The sequence below is a fragment of the Dipteris shenzhenensis genome, chromosome 3, assembly GCF_047967505.1.
Source record: "Dipteris shenzhenensis isolate YYH24624 ecotype China chromosome 3, Dip_SZ_1.0, whole genome shotgun sequence".
NCBI lineage: Eukaryota > Viridiplantae > Streptophyta > Polypodiopsida > Gleicheniales > Dipteridaceae > Dipteris > Dipteris shenzhenensis.
The window spans coordinates 31,656,782-31,674,812 of NC_141598.1; the positions used below are offsets into that span (position 1 = coordinate 31,656,782).

The window sequence follows — 18,031 nt, forward strand, 5'->3', positions numbered from 1 at the left end:
CATGGAGGCAAGCACCTCATGAGATAGTGGTTGTAAAACCATGAGAAGTTACAAACTATTTAAGTTCTTTGGATCATTACTTCAACCTAGATGTGGAGGATCTAGTCTTTGACATGGAGGACATAAAAGAATTAGCACATGATGAACGTGATGATGGTGATGACATGTTATTAGGATAATGCATAAGATTCATCTAATGATTCAAACAATTGACTAAACAACACAAATTGTTATGATATACTCATCTCGTATCCTATTCATGGATTATAGTATGGTTTCAACCTAGCTTCTTGTATGCTAATGGTTTTACACACAATTTCCATGCAATAGACTATGAAAATTTGGAATGTATATTATCAATGTGAGATGGAAAATTTTGCAAGGTTGCAATCTTAAAGTTTCTCATATGCATTTTTTGCATTTATTCTAATGCTTATGGGAGTGAAATTCTAGCAGCTATATTAGTGCTCGTAATTTTTTTAAAATAAGCATCAATACAAGGCATCAAAAAAGGTCAAAGATTGGGGAGATAGAGGAGGTAGCCTTGTCTGAGTAACCTCTTTAGGGGGAGGTACTCAGACATCTCTCCACTTACATACACTTTGGTAGTGACATTGGTGAGCATTAGACAAATGTGCCTTAGGACCCATGTGATATAGAGCCTGAATCAAAAAATCCCTCTCCAATATGTCATATGCCTTGTCGAATTTAAATTTGTGAAAGCATATTTCTTGGTGTGTTTCTTTGGCATGTTCGTAACCCTCCCAAATATTTGTTATATGTTTGGCCTTGATAAATTCCTTCTATTCTGGTAGAATCCATCTGTCCATCCTCAATTGAACTTTGAGTGTCAAATCTTTGGCATATATCTTTTAGTTGCAATTGAGCATCGTTTAGAGGTCTCAAGTTTTTGAGCTCCTCTTTGAAACCTTCTGTAAAAACCAATTTTATAATTCCCCATTGATGTGCTTGAGTAACTGAAAAGCAATGACACTTTTGTGCCAAAACTCCAACAAGGTCCCAAAAGACTTTGTAAATTTTATGGGAAGCCCAGCCTCATGTGAGGTTTTGCTATCAGGCATGACAATTATAGCTTGCTTTGGTTCCGTAAGTGTTAGAGGGTTCCAAAAAAAGTTATCAAAGTTGTCCACAATCTTGTCTTTATCCTATTGGCACTTAAACCTAGCTTGCATTATGTCTTTGCTTGGATCTACTATTGTGGACAATAAGTTTTAAAAGTGTTGGAGGACAATTTGCATATTCTCTTTTGTTGAGGAGGTAGGGATGCACCACCTTTCTAAAGGAAGGGGATTTATTTAGACTGATTCTTTTTTCTTGCATAGGTTTGTCAATCTTGCTTGCACACCAAAATTTGAAGTATAGATCTAAGTATTAGTCAACGTGTTTTGCTTCTATGCCATCATCTCTGTATTGAGTGCGATCCTTATGTGGCATTAGGCAAAGGGAAAGATAATATCTAGTCGCTTTTATACTTACTAGAATTGTTGGGACAAAAGAAAGCCAAGACAGAGCCACTAACATACCCTAATGAAAAATAAACATTGTTTTCTTTTTTGCAAGAAAAAGGAGAGTCTAATCTTTATTAACAAAAAAAGGAAATTACAAGGTATGTTTTAGCTATACAGGATGGATAGTCTAACCCTTAGTTACTATAGCCACTAGGAATCTATACTTCTCGTATTTTCCAAAATAGCTAAGGCTATTCTTTATATTTTCTATGACTGAGTCAGCTTGATAATTATTTGAGAATTCTCAAGCCATTTGATAAATTTCCACCAGAGATGTCTTATTACAAAGCAATCCTAGAGAATGTGTTTGTGTCTTTCAACCTGCATACCACATAAAGCACAAAGAGGGGAAACATTATGATTCCTTTAGATACCCTGTCTCTTACAAATAGCTTACCAAGCATGACCTACCAAAGCATGAGGTTCAGCTTGAAAGAGGGGATACTCTTGAGAGCCCTCCTCATTCTCATACTCTAGATATCCCCTCTATCCATAGGGGCTTGTTGCTTCCATTACTCTTTAGCAATCTCTGCAACACTCACACCAGGCATCTTCTTGAAATCCCCATATGTGCACATTTGTAGGGGCTTAGCCTTTCCATTAATAAAGCCTTTGAAGGTAGACTAGGCCTCAATATACGGCTAGCAGGCCAATCAACCCTAATTCATTAAAACATCATATCCACAAAGTTAGCTAAGGCATATACTTGAGCTAGTCTTTGACAACTCAACCAATCTTTGACGTTTGGATCCCAAATTTGCCTAAAAGAGTCCCTTCCTTAAAAATCTTGCTACAATCCTCATAGGTGGGATTGAATAATTGCATCTCCATCCTTGTAGCCCCAACTAGACAACCAAAGAGATCTATCCAGTGAAGCATCACCATAAAGAGACCCCCATTTGCATTCAACTAATTTACTTTTCCACAAGTGCATCAATCTAGATAGCAACTCAGATTGTGGAATCCGGTTTGCATAACCTGAAAGAAACACATCTTGCCAAGGATAGAAAACACCTCGCGGTGCATTCAAGAAAATTAAGCCTCTTGCTATTCTAGCCCAAGGTTGTTCTCCCTTGATTTTAAGGAACCATTTTGTGCATACTTGGTCATTTTTCATACTCATCTTCTCCATTTCCAACCCCCATCATCCTTAGACATTGTAATGATTTCCCAAGCTATGGAATGCCACTAGTTCTACCAAATAAAATTGGCCATTGTTTTGTCTATCTTCTTCAGTGTCTTCTTCAGTGTGCAGAATTAGCGAATGGCATCACTGATAGGACATACACAGAGAAAGATGTCATTATGTGCTTTACCATAGTTAATCTTTCAACTAAGAAAAGAGTTATCCCACTCCACTTCCCCAACATCTCACTTAACTTACCAAAACTCCAATCAAACTTACTCATTAAAGTGACTCCAAACCCAATCGGCCAACCCAATTATCTAAAAGATGTCACTTGGACCAACCCAATTATCTAAAAGATGTCACTTGGACCAATTCATTTAAAGCCATATCTCTTAGCCCATTTAGGATTCTCTCTCTAGGAAAGCCATGTAGCCGTGGTTTTCTCCTCATTGACCTTTGAATCAGAAAAGGCAACAAACTCTTCAACTATAAGCATCAAATTTTTTACATTGGTCCTAGTGCCCATTAGGAAGTTGGCATTGCCATCTGCAAGATATAGATGTTCAATTTGAAAGGCAATGGTCCTTTTGAGTTTTTGTTCAGGCCTGCTAAACGTTTAGCCAAATCAAAAAATGTTCCGACTCAAATGATTGACAACTATCTTACCCTTCAACATTGGGTGTAGCCACCACCCATTCATAGTGAACTAAATCTTGTCAAGACTCGCTGCCCTCCATGAATCACCTTCTAGTTTATTATGTCATGTAAAAACCTGCATCTCCTTCAAATCATCAAATGAAGAGGTCATAAGGCATTCCATTGATCTTTCTCTTGAAATGACATTTTAGGATCATCATGAGATCTATTAACTCTGTCTGCCACCATTGTTATTGCATAACCATGCGGGTTAGTAGCAGTGAACTAAAGGGGTGTGCGAGGAGAGGTTAGCCGCAAGGGTTAACGGTTCAGATCTCCAAGCGGTTGTAGTCTTTAACGACTGCTTCTCTAACTGTCAGATGGTTCTATACGCATGTTATTACTAGCATCGAAGCCATTGTGTACACAGATGTTGTGTGAGCTATTGCTCTGGAATACAGTGTTCTTCAACGTCTATCATTCTCTTGCATATTGGTATTTTGTTCTCATGGATGTTACGTATATCGTTTGTCTGTTGTTTCCCGTAGCGTCTGCATGTATTTATGACACCACACATTGGCAATCACGATGCGCATTCTTACCATCACGCAAGGAATTTGCGCTCAAGCAATTGAGCGCTCATGTCATCCACTCCTTGCCGTCTTTGCGGAGGCACTTCACATGGAGGTTTGCACGCATTTGCACTCACTCTAGAGTGTGGAGGCACATTCGTGGATTTCAAGATGAACTCCATCGGATATGAATTGACCCCCAGCATCCTGCTTATGGTCGAGCGAGTGCAGAAGCAATCTCTTTGATCAAGGAAGGCCATCTGGAGGAGCACCAAATGTTGGCGGCATTGTGATGGCTGCGGCGGGTAACATCAAGTATGCCAAGTTTTTGGGGGAAAAGTCAGACGACCTCAATGTGCATGTTTGGATGTTCAAAAAGGTGTATGGGATCAACAATCTGGGAGTTGTGGTACCACTCCAACAAGAGGCAGTTTTTGAGTCAACCTTATTGTATAAGGTAGCACGCTCGTTGGCAGAGTACGCAGTGAACCATTTTACCACATATGATGCGGCCCGCGATGCATTCTTGAGGCAGTTTGTCAAGAAAAAACGATTCCGCAAACTTTGGAGAGATTGCATAGCTTGGAGCAAGGCAATCAGGATGTGGAAGGTTATGCGTGCAAATTCAATTTACTCTTGCAATGTGTGCCTGCGGCTCAAAGCCCTGCGTAGGAGGTACTCAATGATTACTTCATTTCGGGGGATGTCACAGGATCTATGAACGGCGTTAGCCATAGTGGATCAGACACAAACAACGCTCGTGGCGATCATGGCGCAAGCACTGTGAGCAGGGGAATCGCTACACGAGACGACATCCAAAAACCACAAACCCAGGAAGAGCAAATCCAAGAAGAAAATGTCCAATCCAAGGAGTCGGATGATAGTGAGGAAGATTCGGATGCGACCAGTTTGGACAGAAGGTCTAAAGGTACTAGTTCGGAGGATTCTGACTTGGAAGCAAAGACGAAGACCCAGAGAGCCTCTAAAGGAGGTAAGGGCATGCCAGTGGCTTCTGGAGAAGGATTCACACCTAAAGGCAAAGGCGATATGGTGTACTCACTGGCGCAATCTTGGGCACTCCACAGTTGAGTGTGCTCTTCATGCGAATTAGTGCACAATTTGCTTGACTAATACACACAACACAGTGGCATGCCATTACATTAGGCACGGCCAGAGAGCAGTTGGTCAGCAGCAGCAAGATGCAGTTGTGTCTTTTGTGCAAGAAGAGCTGCAGTAGCAAGCGTTTCCAGCCATAGCAACAGATGTTCCAACGAGGCGGAGGCGACGGTGGCCGCGGACCTAGAGGCGGGGGCGTGGCCAAAATTTCCCGAAAACCTGTTTGTTTTGTTTGAGCGAAGGCCATTGGCGGAATGAATGCATGGAGGCTCAGGAATGGGATCGACAACGTGCGGAGCGGCAAAAGATGTCCGAGAAAATGCCCAGCACTTCGATGGTACACATTGTTGATGATGATCCGCTGGTGTTCCTAGAGATTAGCATAATCACCCGTGCTAGTACCAAGCTGCGAGGATCAACTCCCAAGAATGGTGACAAGGTGCTGGATTGGTTAGCTCAGGAACATGTGCGACGCCAAGTCTGCGAGTTGGTGACGAAGGAGCCACCATTGATGTCTCTGCCAGAGTCCGCAACGATGCCCAACAAGTTGCAAAAGGTGCAGTTTGCGAAACCAATTGTTCAATCAGAGCCAGAGACTCAAGCCAAGTTCAAATTACATTTACCAGGAAATGGTCTGACAAAGGTCGAAGCAACTCTGTTGTTGGTCGCTAACCAAGCCAAGAGGCAAGCGAATTCTCCACAAAGGGAGCCGGGGTTGGAGTGCATTTTGGAGGCTCTTGTACAAATTTCATTGGGCCGATTGCTTAATCTAGTTTCGAGATTCCACCAGCAATTGCACATAGAGTCTGAACCAGAAGAGGTGGAGCTATGTCAAGCTGATTCGTGCCCACAGTTCTGGCAATCCCTTTGACCGACATGAGAATTCCGGTGATTTCCACAAAGGCACAAGGTCGGACTTTTGCTCAGGTGCTAGTAGATGGTGGTTCAGGGGTCAATATTGTCACTTTGAAGACTTGCCAAGAAATGGGCTGGATGTCTTGGGAGTCGGTGCCATTCTTAGTCTGCATGGCTAATCAACACTAGGTTCGACCACTCGAAATCTTACGGGCCATTGTTCTGGAGGTGGTGGGTATATCATTTGTGGTGCTCAACATGGAAGCCGCAACACCAAAGTATGGCATCCTTTTGGGTAGGCCTTGGTTGCAGCAAGCGAAAGTTGAGCAAAATTGGCAGCAGAACGTCATTTCAGTGCGGAGAGGAAAGAAGAAAGTGTGGGTCACAATGGGAGTGGCAGCACCATTGGCGGATGCGCTCCAACTTGTCTTGGCCAAGATGGTGAACATGGCAGACGGATTGGAGGATGATGAGGAGGAAGCCGTTCTCAAGGCAAATCCGGAGGGTTCCTATCTTCACCATTGATGTGGAAGGCATTACCGACAGTTACATGCATCAAAGTTGCCTTGCGGACGGGGTCAGCAGCCCTGTTCCGAAGGAGGAGTCTGAGCCCTAGCAAGTAGCAGCAGAATTGGATATACAGGATCTCCTACAGTAGGAGAGGGAATTCAAAGTACGAATGAGTAGAGTCATGCATGTTTAGGAGGATGCTCTAGATACGGTTCAGAGTGGATGGCGCATCTAAACCAGTCAAAGTCAGCACTTTGTTGACAACTGAATTCCACAACAAATTGATTGCCCTGTTGCGGGAATTTTTTGATGTGTTCGCTTGGGACTATGCGGATATGAAGGGTATGAATATAAAGTTTTACCAACACCAGGTCAACCTCAAACTAGATGTCACTCCGACGAAGATATAGAGGTATCGTATGAATCCGCACGTGGCCAAGCAAGTGCGTGAAGAACTGGAGCGCTTGTTGTGGGTGGGATTCATCGCACCGATTCAAAATCTAGAGTGGACTTCCCTAATTGTCATTGTGCCAAAGAAAAACAAGAAATTGTGGATTTGTGTCGACTACTGCAAGCTGAATGCGGCCACAATTCCTGATCCATTTCCCTTGCCCTATATGGATTCTATGCTCGATAAAGTGGCAGGGCATGAGGTGTACTCCTTCTTGGATAGATATAGTGGGTATAACCAAATCCGAATGGCTCCACAAGACCAGCCCAAAACGGCATTTATCACATCTTAGGGGGTCTATGTTTGCATAGTTATGTGGTTCGGATTGCAGAATGCTCCATCGACCTTTCAGCGGGGTGGGCAATGCAGGAGATCTTCGGGTCCTCTTTAATAAATTTCATGAGGATTTTCCTAGATGACCTTAGTGTGTTCAGCACATTCGATGAGCACTTGGCGCACTTGCGGAAATGTTTCCAATGATGCAGGGAAGTCTCCTTCAGTCTGAATTTGATGAAATGTGCATTCACAGTCTGTCGTGGCTGACTCCTAGGGCATCCGATTTTGGTGGAAGGAAATGCGATGCATTCGGATAAAGTGGCAATAATTATGCAAGCCCCAGCACCAGCAACGCCTAGGGAATTCTTGTGGTTCTTGGGCCAAATTCGATGGCATGGTAGACATTTGCGGTTCGTTGCTCACATGGCGATTCCCTTGAATGCATTGGCACATGTGGAACCGAAGGCATTTGTGTGGACCACAGAGTGCGACCAAGCATACCGACAACTGAAGATTCATCTTTCTAGAGCACCGATACTGTTGTCTTCGGATTGGGGGAGAAGAATTTTCATGTGTTCGTGGATGCCTCGGATAGAGCTATTGGGAGCGTCTTGATGCAAGAAGATGCGAATAAGTGGTATCGCCTAGTCTACTATGCGAGCCGATGACTCTCAACGGCCAAAAAGAATTATTTCGTCATGGAGCGGGAAGGATTGGTCATGATCTATTCTGTCAAGAAATTTCAGCATTATTTGTTGGGCCGACCGTTTGTCTTCCATGTTGAACATTCCGCATTATTATATTTGGTGAAGCAGAGCAAAGTCTTACGAGCCGATTGGCACGATGGGTGTTGCTCTTGCAGGAATACGACTTTGATGTGATTCATCGCCCGAGCTCGCAGCATGCGGTTGCAGATTATCTTTCGCGACTGGAGTCTAGGGAGCTGCCAACAGGAGTGGAGGATGAGTTCCCTGATGCAGAGCTAGCAACGATTTTTCAGGCGGATCCGATCACGGCAGACAGGCCATTACTGTCAATCCCCTAAGAGCATTGCATGTTTCCCTTTCAATCTAACTCTCAATCCTCCCAAAAGTATAGTTTGATGAAAAGAGAGGTTATACCCATACACAAAAACAATTGAAAAGAGAGGTTAGACCCATACACAGAACAATGGAAAAGGGTATTCCCTGGTAAAGAATTAACGATCACAAATTCGCTGTTCTCTTCGAGCTCTTTTGCCAAAACATTACATTCCTCTTTAAATCTCAATAGGGTAGTCCTACCCTTCCTTGCAACCGGACAATTACTAATCAGCACATAGCCATGCATGCATATTTCCTCAAGCCCTCGGTTCCCCATTTTCAATTCTTGTAAAGCAAAAATAATTTGTCTGAACTTCAAAATCAACTTCCTAATGGCTTTCTACTTCCAGGCCAAACAAACTCCTTGCACATTCCAGGCCATTACTGTCATGCCAGGGCTTCTACTTGTCACTCTATCTGCCCTCATTTTCAAAAACGTGCTCCATTTCCTCTACCAGGGGGGCAAACACATTAAAGAATGCTAGATCTCTGCGTGCATGCCCTTTAATAGTCCATATGAAGACTGGCTTAGGACCACCCATTTTAGTAGCCACCTTTTGCATGCCTTCCACGTCAGACGACCTTTGTGCTGCAGTCGTCTTCCTACCCACTACTGTTCTAGAACTGCTACCAATGCTCCTCTAGCAACTTTGTCAGAAGTGTCAGTTTTTCTAGCTTCAGCAACTGCCTTACCCTTTTCCAGCAACTACAATTGAATCCATCTTCTCCTTTTTCGGATCATTTTTCTTAATGCATACATTGTGCTCTTCATGCAAAACTTCCTGCATTGCTTCCCCCACCTCTTCGGGTTCTTTAGACTGCTCCTCATTAGCAGATACCTGCTTGCCTCCCTCATTAGGAAACCCAAACTTAGAAGGACATTCCCAAGCAAAATGGCCATCACATCTACAAAAGTAACATGCATCCGAGAATACCCAAAAAGTACCTCAACAAACACAGACCAATCGTTCTGTGTGACCATGTCAAGGGCTTCAAGCGGCTCCTTGTGCCTATCCCATAGTATAGACACTTTCGAAGAAGCCCTTTGTGGTTGAACGAGAGGATTATATAATACCTTACCCAACAACAAAGAAACTTTTTCGATTTCAAGAATAAGCAGCTCATTGGTACCAAGAAAATGGATCCAAACCTGGCATTCATGCTGTAGCACCTCCTTCGGAGTGAATGAGGCACCCCAAGGGATAGCATTTACAAGATTTCCTCTGTAGCCCGCCAAGCTAGATGTAAGCCAATCATGTTCATCGCTCGTTTGCACACTGAGCTTGATAAAACTCTCAACCCACAAATCGAAATCAACTAGTGTACTCTTCCCCTGATAGATCAAAAGAAACCATATTAGAAACTCATCCTTTGTTGGCACTCTCCCAAGGAACATCATCAAAATCCTGCAGTGTTCAGCCTATTGTATTGTCTACATAGTGTTTCTCGTGTAATATCAACATGCATCTTGCAAATGCTCCTCCTACTTAAAAACTTAAAAAGCGTTTTTTGATGATGCTAATACAATTTTAAAAATGCATCATATAATGATGCTAGATACACCGTTATGGAAATAATTAAGCAAAGGGTCCAATATTACTCCCCTATTGAAGTATTTTTAAATTTAAAAGTAGACTCATTTTTATGGGTGCAATACGTAATAATCCTCCTAATGACTCCTCGGACTTCAAAAATTTAGAACTTCCAAAATATCTACGATCTTCTTCTCGAATCAATTGCAAAGCATTCGTAATTTTGTGAAGAAAATTCAGGACGGGTAAAACAAGAGCATTCTTTCCCTCTACAGTAGCCTGAGCCAGCTACACTCATCCCAAATACTACACTAGGAAGACATCCCTCTTTCAGAATATGACTAGGCGGCGGCAAATGAAGGGAGACCAGCTGGGTGAGAGGCGAAGGGAAAGAGAGAGAGAGGGCATCGTGAGAGGCAAAGGGACGCCAAGCGTAATCACGAAGGGAAAGAGAGAGAGAGGAGAGGTGAAGGGAGGCGAAGAGAGGAGAGAGGGCATCGTGAGGGCATTATATAGTGGCTCAGGGCGACAACTATGGAAGCCACTGGATGGCAGTCCATGATTTGGAACCTTCGTGGCATCTATTTCACAAACTTAGGTTAATTGAGTCTCACCCATCATGCCTTCATAAACTAATTAATGAATTTTATTTTTGGAACATTAGGGGCCCCTATTGCCATTGGCAGTTGTAATGGATGCAATATTATCAACGAACATTTGATGTGGAAGAGTCAACTTGTCTAGCTTCCCATTCTTAATACCTTGCTTCAACAGCCTAATCAAAGGCACCATTGCAATGGCCAAAAACAAATATGTCATTTAAACAAACAATGGATGATGCATTCCATAAAATCTCTATTGTAGCATCGGCTCCTTACAGGTAGTGCTATAGTGGAGATCTTTTGTGAATTTGCATGTGTAATTTTTAAAAAAAGTTAAATTGAGTTGGGTAGCTTTTTACGAAAATCATTATACAAAGCTTTTCCCTTGAGGCTAAAACTGCCTTTTAATAGACATCCAAAAGGACTGTGAGTATGGGTGCACTAGACTTTGAGCGAGGATGGACATTAGTGCCAAGAATTGCTGGTGGCCTGCGTGGCCACGGTGAGATCTAAGGGGCATCGCCCATTTTTTTTTTTGGGGGGGGAAATCCATGTATTTTTATATTACAAGAGGTTGTCCCCAAAATGGAGATGAGCAAATACAAGATGAGAAAATTTCTTTCAAGGACAAGTAGACATTGTAATCTATTTGACATATAGAGAGGGACAGGAAGGATTGCGAGACAGGAAGTGACATCCAGAAATAGTAGTAACATGGAAGAAGTTGGCTTCGTAAAGACTTGGTGGTTCTTGTCTTTCCAGTGCCCGATATCTCCTCTCTCTCTCTCTCACACACACACACACACACACACACACACACACACTCACACGTGTGGTAAATTTGAAGGCCTGGCCTCACCTTGAGTGAGGAGGCCAAATTTTATTATGGCCTTCTAATATAGCCAAAATACATATATTTATATGTAAATTTTGAAGCCCAAAATTTTTTAAAGCCTTATTTTGAAGGCCTTAATATTGAAGGTTGGGAGGGCTTCATGGGTGGCAGTGAGCTGTTTGAGAGCTCGTGCGTTGTGGGTGCCCCTTTGCCACCCTTCCTTAGATCATCATGGCTGCCTCCTCTGCCAATTGGTTTGCTTACTCCGACCTCCACAATGCCTCTGCTCATCGCTCTTCTCTCACCAGACATTCCTCCCTGCTTCCGGCGCCCTCCTCGTGTCATCACCAGCATAGACTTGCCTCCTTGCGATCCCCCAGTCTCGCTTTCTCTCCTCTCCTTGCAAGGCTCCCAGCAGGTGCTGCCTACCTTCGGTTTCCTCAAATTTTTCCTGTCTTGGTACTGTTGTAGTTTTTACGGTGGTGACCCACTTACGGGATTTGACGCAACTCGGTTTTCCGTAGCTTTTGGGCTATGCGTAAAGTTATTTATACATGCCATTACAGCAGAGGTTTTGGTGAGAATTTTGTTTGTTGAATACACCGCCGAAGCTTAATTCTCAGCCATTTTAAACTTTAAACTACGCTTTGGCGAACTAATTCCTAATCAGCAGTAATGTACACTCGTGAATGCATAAAGTTGAACTTTGACGTGTCCTCGTAGCTGATTTGGACTTCGACGATGGAGATTCTGAAATCACTATAGAGGTGCTTGTGGATTGGACATTGAGTGTTAGGATCATGACCATGTAGATTAGTGTGTTATGAGGTACATTATCAAAGAATGACATCAAATGAGGCCATTGTGTATGGCCTTACTTAAGATTAGTACAATGTAGAAGCTGAGTACCATCCTTATGGCATCAACAGCCTACAAAAGATCCAGTCCCGGAAAACCACCGCTCTTAAAAATAGAGTCTTACCTTGTATCACAAATTGATTGCTAAATGAAGTCTCTTTTCTCACCTGTTTTTGCTTGCATGTGTACAACTAGAACGAGATGTATAATATACATGCAGGCTTCTGTCGACCCATGGATGCAAGTGCGCCTAGTTGATTGCAGAATTGTGAGTATCTTTGCTAAACTGAAGGAGACATGATTATATAAAAGGTCGCTGAGCCAATTGGCTAGAATGATCCTGCTCCTTCCTGGAGTGCAGGCTGGTCCTTCCTGTGGGATGGAGAGGTAGGTTGCTGCTCCTCTTCTCCTCCTGCTCTATGAACTGCTGAACTGGGGCTTTGCTGAATTCGCTTGAAGCTTTAACGGCTGTTTTCATGTGCTAGAACCACTTTCCAGTAAGCCAATTTTGGAGGTTGTCTAAGCTGCTACTGGACCTGCAGGGTCACTGGAAGGGCTGAAAAGGCATGCGGCCATAGTTGTTGACTGCTGCCATGCCACTGCATGGGCTCTACTACAAGTTCGTGTCCTGTGACCAGTCTTGGACGTATGTGTTGGATCTCCTTGGCTCTGATACCATGTTGGAGAATCTAAGCACTTATTGGCATTAGCTGAAACCATGTTAGACATTATGTGAACGGGCCTTGCTTGAATCACAATATGCAGCAGAAAATAATTGACCATGGGATCACATCTGAGATCTAAATCCAGCTCAATATTGTACACAAGCATATGTGAATTCCACCCTCAGATCTGAAGTAGATATTGACGTGTAGCAACCAATAGATGAATACAAATGTCCACTGAAAGGACCAAAATATAGAAACAAATGTGCAGTCACAATGTGCACCACGTGGACCATGGGATGTTGCTCCACTGGTGTGAGAGAACTGTTGCTCTGTCCCTTGCTCACTCTTCCTGCATGCCTTTCAAACGAGGCCTTCAATGGCTTAGGGAGGAGCCCCTCAAACCTCTGCTGGCGCAATTGTTGCACCTTTGGTCCTCTAGTGCCTGGATGCATTTCTGGAGGATGGAATGCTGTGGGTGCTCTGCAATTCACTGCTGCTTGCTGTGCCTGGCTGCACACACCTGTTCTATTGCCCCCTGGCCAGCTGGGCCCCTGTTCAGCCGACCCAATTAGGGTTAGGCTGACCGATGGCTGGCTGGCTAGCTCAGTCTGTAGACTGGCCGTTTGGCTCTAGGGTGGGGCCTATAAAATCCCCCGCCGATGGTTCCATTTGGCTGGGCTTTGCCCCAGCACTTATGCCCCTAAATGCCTGCCTAGTTGCAGGACCCCGTACTAGGGTCCATGTGTGCAGCCTTATCTGCCCCTCCAAAGGGCTCAAAGTTGGCTTCTGTCACACCCCTTACAATCCATGTGTGGCGCAATGGATCACCAACACCATGGCTGTCCTGTGGCCAGATCTGTATCCTGTGGACAGATCTGTCCCTGCTGGTGGATCCACATTAGACACAAGAAGGATAAGACTGAAGCAAAAATTCCAGCAAATCATCACGTTGGACAGCAAGAGGAGTTTATGAGTAGTAGAAGAATGAAGTTGCTAGAGGGCAAGTGGGCAGCAAGGAAGATGGCTCGAAAGAGGGCGAATTTGCAAGGAGAGCAGTAGGGAGAGAGAATGCAAATTTGCAAGAGAGAGTATTTGACTGCTTAGAACTGATCCCAAACTTCTTAGAGACTTTTGGTGAAAGAAGAAAGCTACAAAAAGCTAAGAAAGCACAAAAAGCAGGCTCAAAAAGCTGTACAAAGCATTAAAAACGATTTCTAATATCTTATTTTCTAATTGTAGTATTTGATTGGTTATTCTAGGTTAGAATAGCTTTCATGAATAATTTTAATCCTTAAATTACGTCTCTTAAATGTTTTGGCCCTATGATCCCTCTACCTTTACACACAATTAATTAAATTTATAACCCTAGAACAAATGCACATCCTAGGTTTGCTAGGTTCATAACTTGACCTAGACAACTCATCCCTCTACCCTTACACACAATTAATTAAATTTATAACCCTAGAACAAATGCACATCCTAGGTTTGCTAGGTTCATAACTTGACCTAGACAACTCAGAATTTACCCAAACTGCATCCATCATTTAGACCTCGGCGTGCTCTATCTAATGTGCATGTGAGTGATCAAAGTGATCGACCTAACACTCGAACATTAGGGGTTTTGAAGATCACATCCTCCTCACGTTTAAACACATGATCTTGATTTGCCCTCAATAAGCTAAGCATCATTGCCCAACACACCAAGGCTCACCCCCAAAGCCAATTTGAAGGTGTTAGGCATAAATTATGGGTACCGAAGACCCATCGGGTGTTAGAAAACCCTTGTGGATGTGTGAATCATCATCAATCTTGTACGGCATACGGTAGGATGTAGTCAAATGACTCAAAACTTCACCGATGTGAAGTCCACCTCATATACTAGCTTCCAGCATCCTGTCACTAGATGTGATTGATATGGATCGATTACCATACTGTAATCAAGTCCTTACTAGAGACGGTAAAATAAATAAGTCATATCAAAGATGACAGATCACATTAAATGGGAGTGAAGTCTTACTGCAGGTGACATAGACACATTGAAGGTGCCAAAGGCTATATTGAAGATAGCACTGTAAATAATGTGGTGACGCTAAAGGTGACTAGAGCGATATTGAAGATAGCATCATCCATGGTAAGATCCCTGAGTATGAATAACCATGCATGTAGGATTGTAGAAGATAACCGGCGGGCTTGTGATGTCCTATCACAAGAACTCACACAAAGAAAACTCACATGTGTGGTCAATAAACATGTAATCATAGTAAATGAAAATAAGATATCCAATAATGACCAAAAAATGTAGTGGAGAAAGGTATAGATTGATTACATTCCGTCTGTCGCTAAAAGAGTTGTCCTGAATTGACAACAACTAGGTGGGAATATTGAATTATAAGTCCTCCTCATAAAGCTGTGTGAGATGAGGATATTCAGCCAAGTAATGGTGATCCACCCAGTTGGCATCAGTGGTGGGATAATGTAAAACCACGTTCTCCTTTTCAAGGCGTACATTGAAGGTCTGAAAATTGAATGCAGCTAGAAAATTAGCCCACCTTTCTCTCACAAGTGGTTGTTGAGAAAGTAATGAATACTCGGATGGTTAGTCTGAATCAAGAAATTGTCCTTTAAAGGTAATGCTTTCAAACTCTTAAGACATGAATCATTGCCAATAGCTCTTTCTCATAGACATCATAATTCAATTCAGCCTCCTTCAATCTTTTGCTCTCATTGTCAACTGCATGGCCTTCTTGCAATAGATTAGCTCCAATACAACCCCCACTGGCATTAGCTTGAACAACAAATGGCTTCTGCAAGTTAGGCATCACTAAGACAGGTGATGATGTTATAGATTTCTTGAATTGTTCAAAAGCAGATTTTTCTTTGTCCCCCTGTGTAAGAGCTTTTCCCTTTCTTGTTAAATCATATAAGGGTGATGCTTTGTGAGCAAAGTGGTATATAAACATTTTGTAATATGAGCATAATCCGAGAAATGATCTTACTTCATGTGCCGTCTTTAAAAAATAAGGCCATTCACACCCTCTGAAACGATATGCCCTAAAAATCATATCTTTGGAAGAAAAAAATCACTTTTCTTAGCATTTATATAAAGCGAATGTTCCTTTAGAAACCCAAACACTGTTCCCAGATGTTCTCTACGCTCCACCTCATCCTTACTAAATACTATGATATCATCAAAGAATGTTCCTACAAAGGATCTATGGTTCTGAAAAATCCGGTTCATCATTCAGCTGAATATTATTGTAGCGTTACTCAAACCAAAATGGACTGCCAAATATTCATGAAGTCCTTGTGTTGTTCTAAAAGCTGTTTTGTGGATGTCATGAAAGGCAATCTGAGCCTGATGGTATCCACTCTTAAGATCTATCCCACTAAAAGTTTTGGCTCCTTTTAAACTATCTAGGATCTCATCAATTCGAGGGATTGGAAAGCGTTTCTTGATAGTCATTTTGTTTAGTGTCCTATACTCCACACACATCCGCTAGGGTCCATCGTTCTTGAGTGATAAGAGTATTGAAGAACAGGGAGGTGAACTACTAGGTCTAATCAATCCATTTTCCAACAGTTCTTGAACCTGCCTCTGAATTTCATCTTGTTGTGCTTTGCTGACTTTGTTATTGGGTGGAGTGCTACCCAGAAGTGAGATTCTTTGGTCTCTTAGGTGGCAATGATTTAGGTAAGTCGTGAAGAACTCCTTTCTTAAACTCTTTTAGGAACTTTCTCCTATCCATGGTGAGACTATCCTTCCCATTCATATTAGACTGTCGTACATAAATTCAATAGGAACAAATTGAGTTCTCAAATATCTTTTGTGCTTGGATGTGGCTCACCATTGGTATAAGGCTGCTTGAAACTTCGGCTTGAATTGTGATGTCTCGTCCCCCTTGTTGAACCATCACCATCTTCTTGGGTCCGCTAACACGGACATCTATGTCAGCAAGTATCCTTGAATATTCACTCTTAGTTTGTTGCCCATTGGTTAAGCAAGTTCACAGCCGAGTCACGGAAAGTGGCAAAAGCTTTTCTCCCACGATTAAGATCTAGGAAAAATGCCAAAGATGATGCTGATTCCGGAGTGATGATGTTATGGGTAGAACCAGGATCAAACAAGAATAAGGCTGGCTTGTCTTCCACACGATCCCATGCCTTCAAGATTTGAATCTCTGTCCCATCTACTTTCTCTTCTTCTTCCTAGACAGCTTTTACCTTTGCTGCCTCGTTCTCTCTTGTGGGCTGTCTTGACTTTTATTCCTTCCCTTTCCAGAAAGGACCATCCAAAAACTTATGTGCACCATCACATCTAATACATAAACCTTCTTTCTTGTATCTGTTGATAGTTTGTTGATCTAATTGCTTCCTTCTAGGTGTTGCATTTTGTGACTGATTTGAACCAAAGCTTCCTCCAACGTTTGGATTGGCCTAAAGCTTTCTTTTCCGGTAGGAAACCCTGGTTATTTACTTGGAATCTATCTCTCTTCTTCCCAAACTCCAGTTTATCCCGTCCAGTGGAGAATCTAACCTCATCACCTCTCTCCTTCTCGACTGTCAAAGCCAAGGGAATAATCTTTGTAAAGTCTTTGGTTTGAACATTTTATTTCGGCTTGGAGAGTACCATCAAACCACTAAGGTACTTACGCACTTGCTCTTGTGGTGTCTTTTTTTCTATGGTTTGCACCTTCAGGAGTGTTGTTCAGATTTTATTTGTGCATTGATTCTCCTCCTCTTTGTTTGAAGATACCTAGTGTATCTCTGTCTCGAACTCAGGAGACAAGAAGTGTTCTTTTAACTGCTTTTTGAACTCTTCCCAAGTCTTTGGCATATACCTTGTGATTCTAAGGCCTGGCACCAAGGACCAGCTGATCCATTGAGTAATAAAGTAGCAAAATTCAGTGTGGCCTTCTTTGTGGTCTCCTCATGTGCAAAGTAAGTATCCAAACTCTTGATCCATTCAAGTAGAACTTCAGCCTTATGATCACCATCATACTTGGACATTTGCACTTGCTTCTCTCCTAACTTGATCTTGGCATCGTGTATGTCTCCCAAGATAAGTCTGACTTCTCCGGTGACTCCAATCTATAATGCCTTCTCATAGTTTTGCTTGGTGGATCATTTGTCACCGCATCCTGAAGCTCATCTTCCTCCTCCTCCTCATCCTCATAATACTGCAGCATGTTCTCCACACCTATAAAACCAACGGGAGTGGGTCTTCTTTTCTTCGATCTGAAAGTTCTTTTCCATCCACATTCTTGGCTGTTGGCTTCTCCTTGGTTACTTGCTCTCCACACTTCTCTTGGACTGATTTCTCCCCTGAGTCAGCCACGCATTAGGACTCAGGGGAGAAATCAGTCCGAGGGAAGTGTTCAAC

The 18,031-nt window shown here is 42.7% G+C and overlaps 1 protein-coding gene across 2 annotated transcripts in view; it reads left to right on the forward strand.

Annotated features, from left to right (window-relative positions):
- The first annotated feature begins 11,280 nt into the window (after positions 1-11,280).
- Positions 11,281-18,031, forward strand: part of LOC147903661 (protein CURVATURE THYLAKOID 1C, chloroplastic-like) — a 42,207-nt gene continuing 35,456 nt past the window's right edge. Inside the window, exons 1-2 of one of the 2 annotated variants that reach the window (XM_087372914.1) lie at positions 15,222-15,278; positions 15,405-15,481. Coding sequence is in view for 1 of the 2 variants with exons in the window: in XM_087372913.1 (XP_087229039.1) it covers positions 11,357-11,543 (187 nt within the window). In the remaining variant the exon portion in view is untranslated. Of the gene's footprint in view, positions 11,544-15,221; positions 15,279-15,404; positions 15,482-18,031 lie in introns of those variants that run through there. The other variant, XM_087372913.1, reaches the window with a different exon arrangement.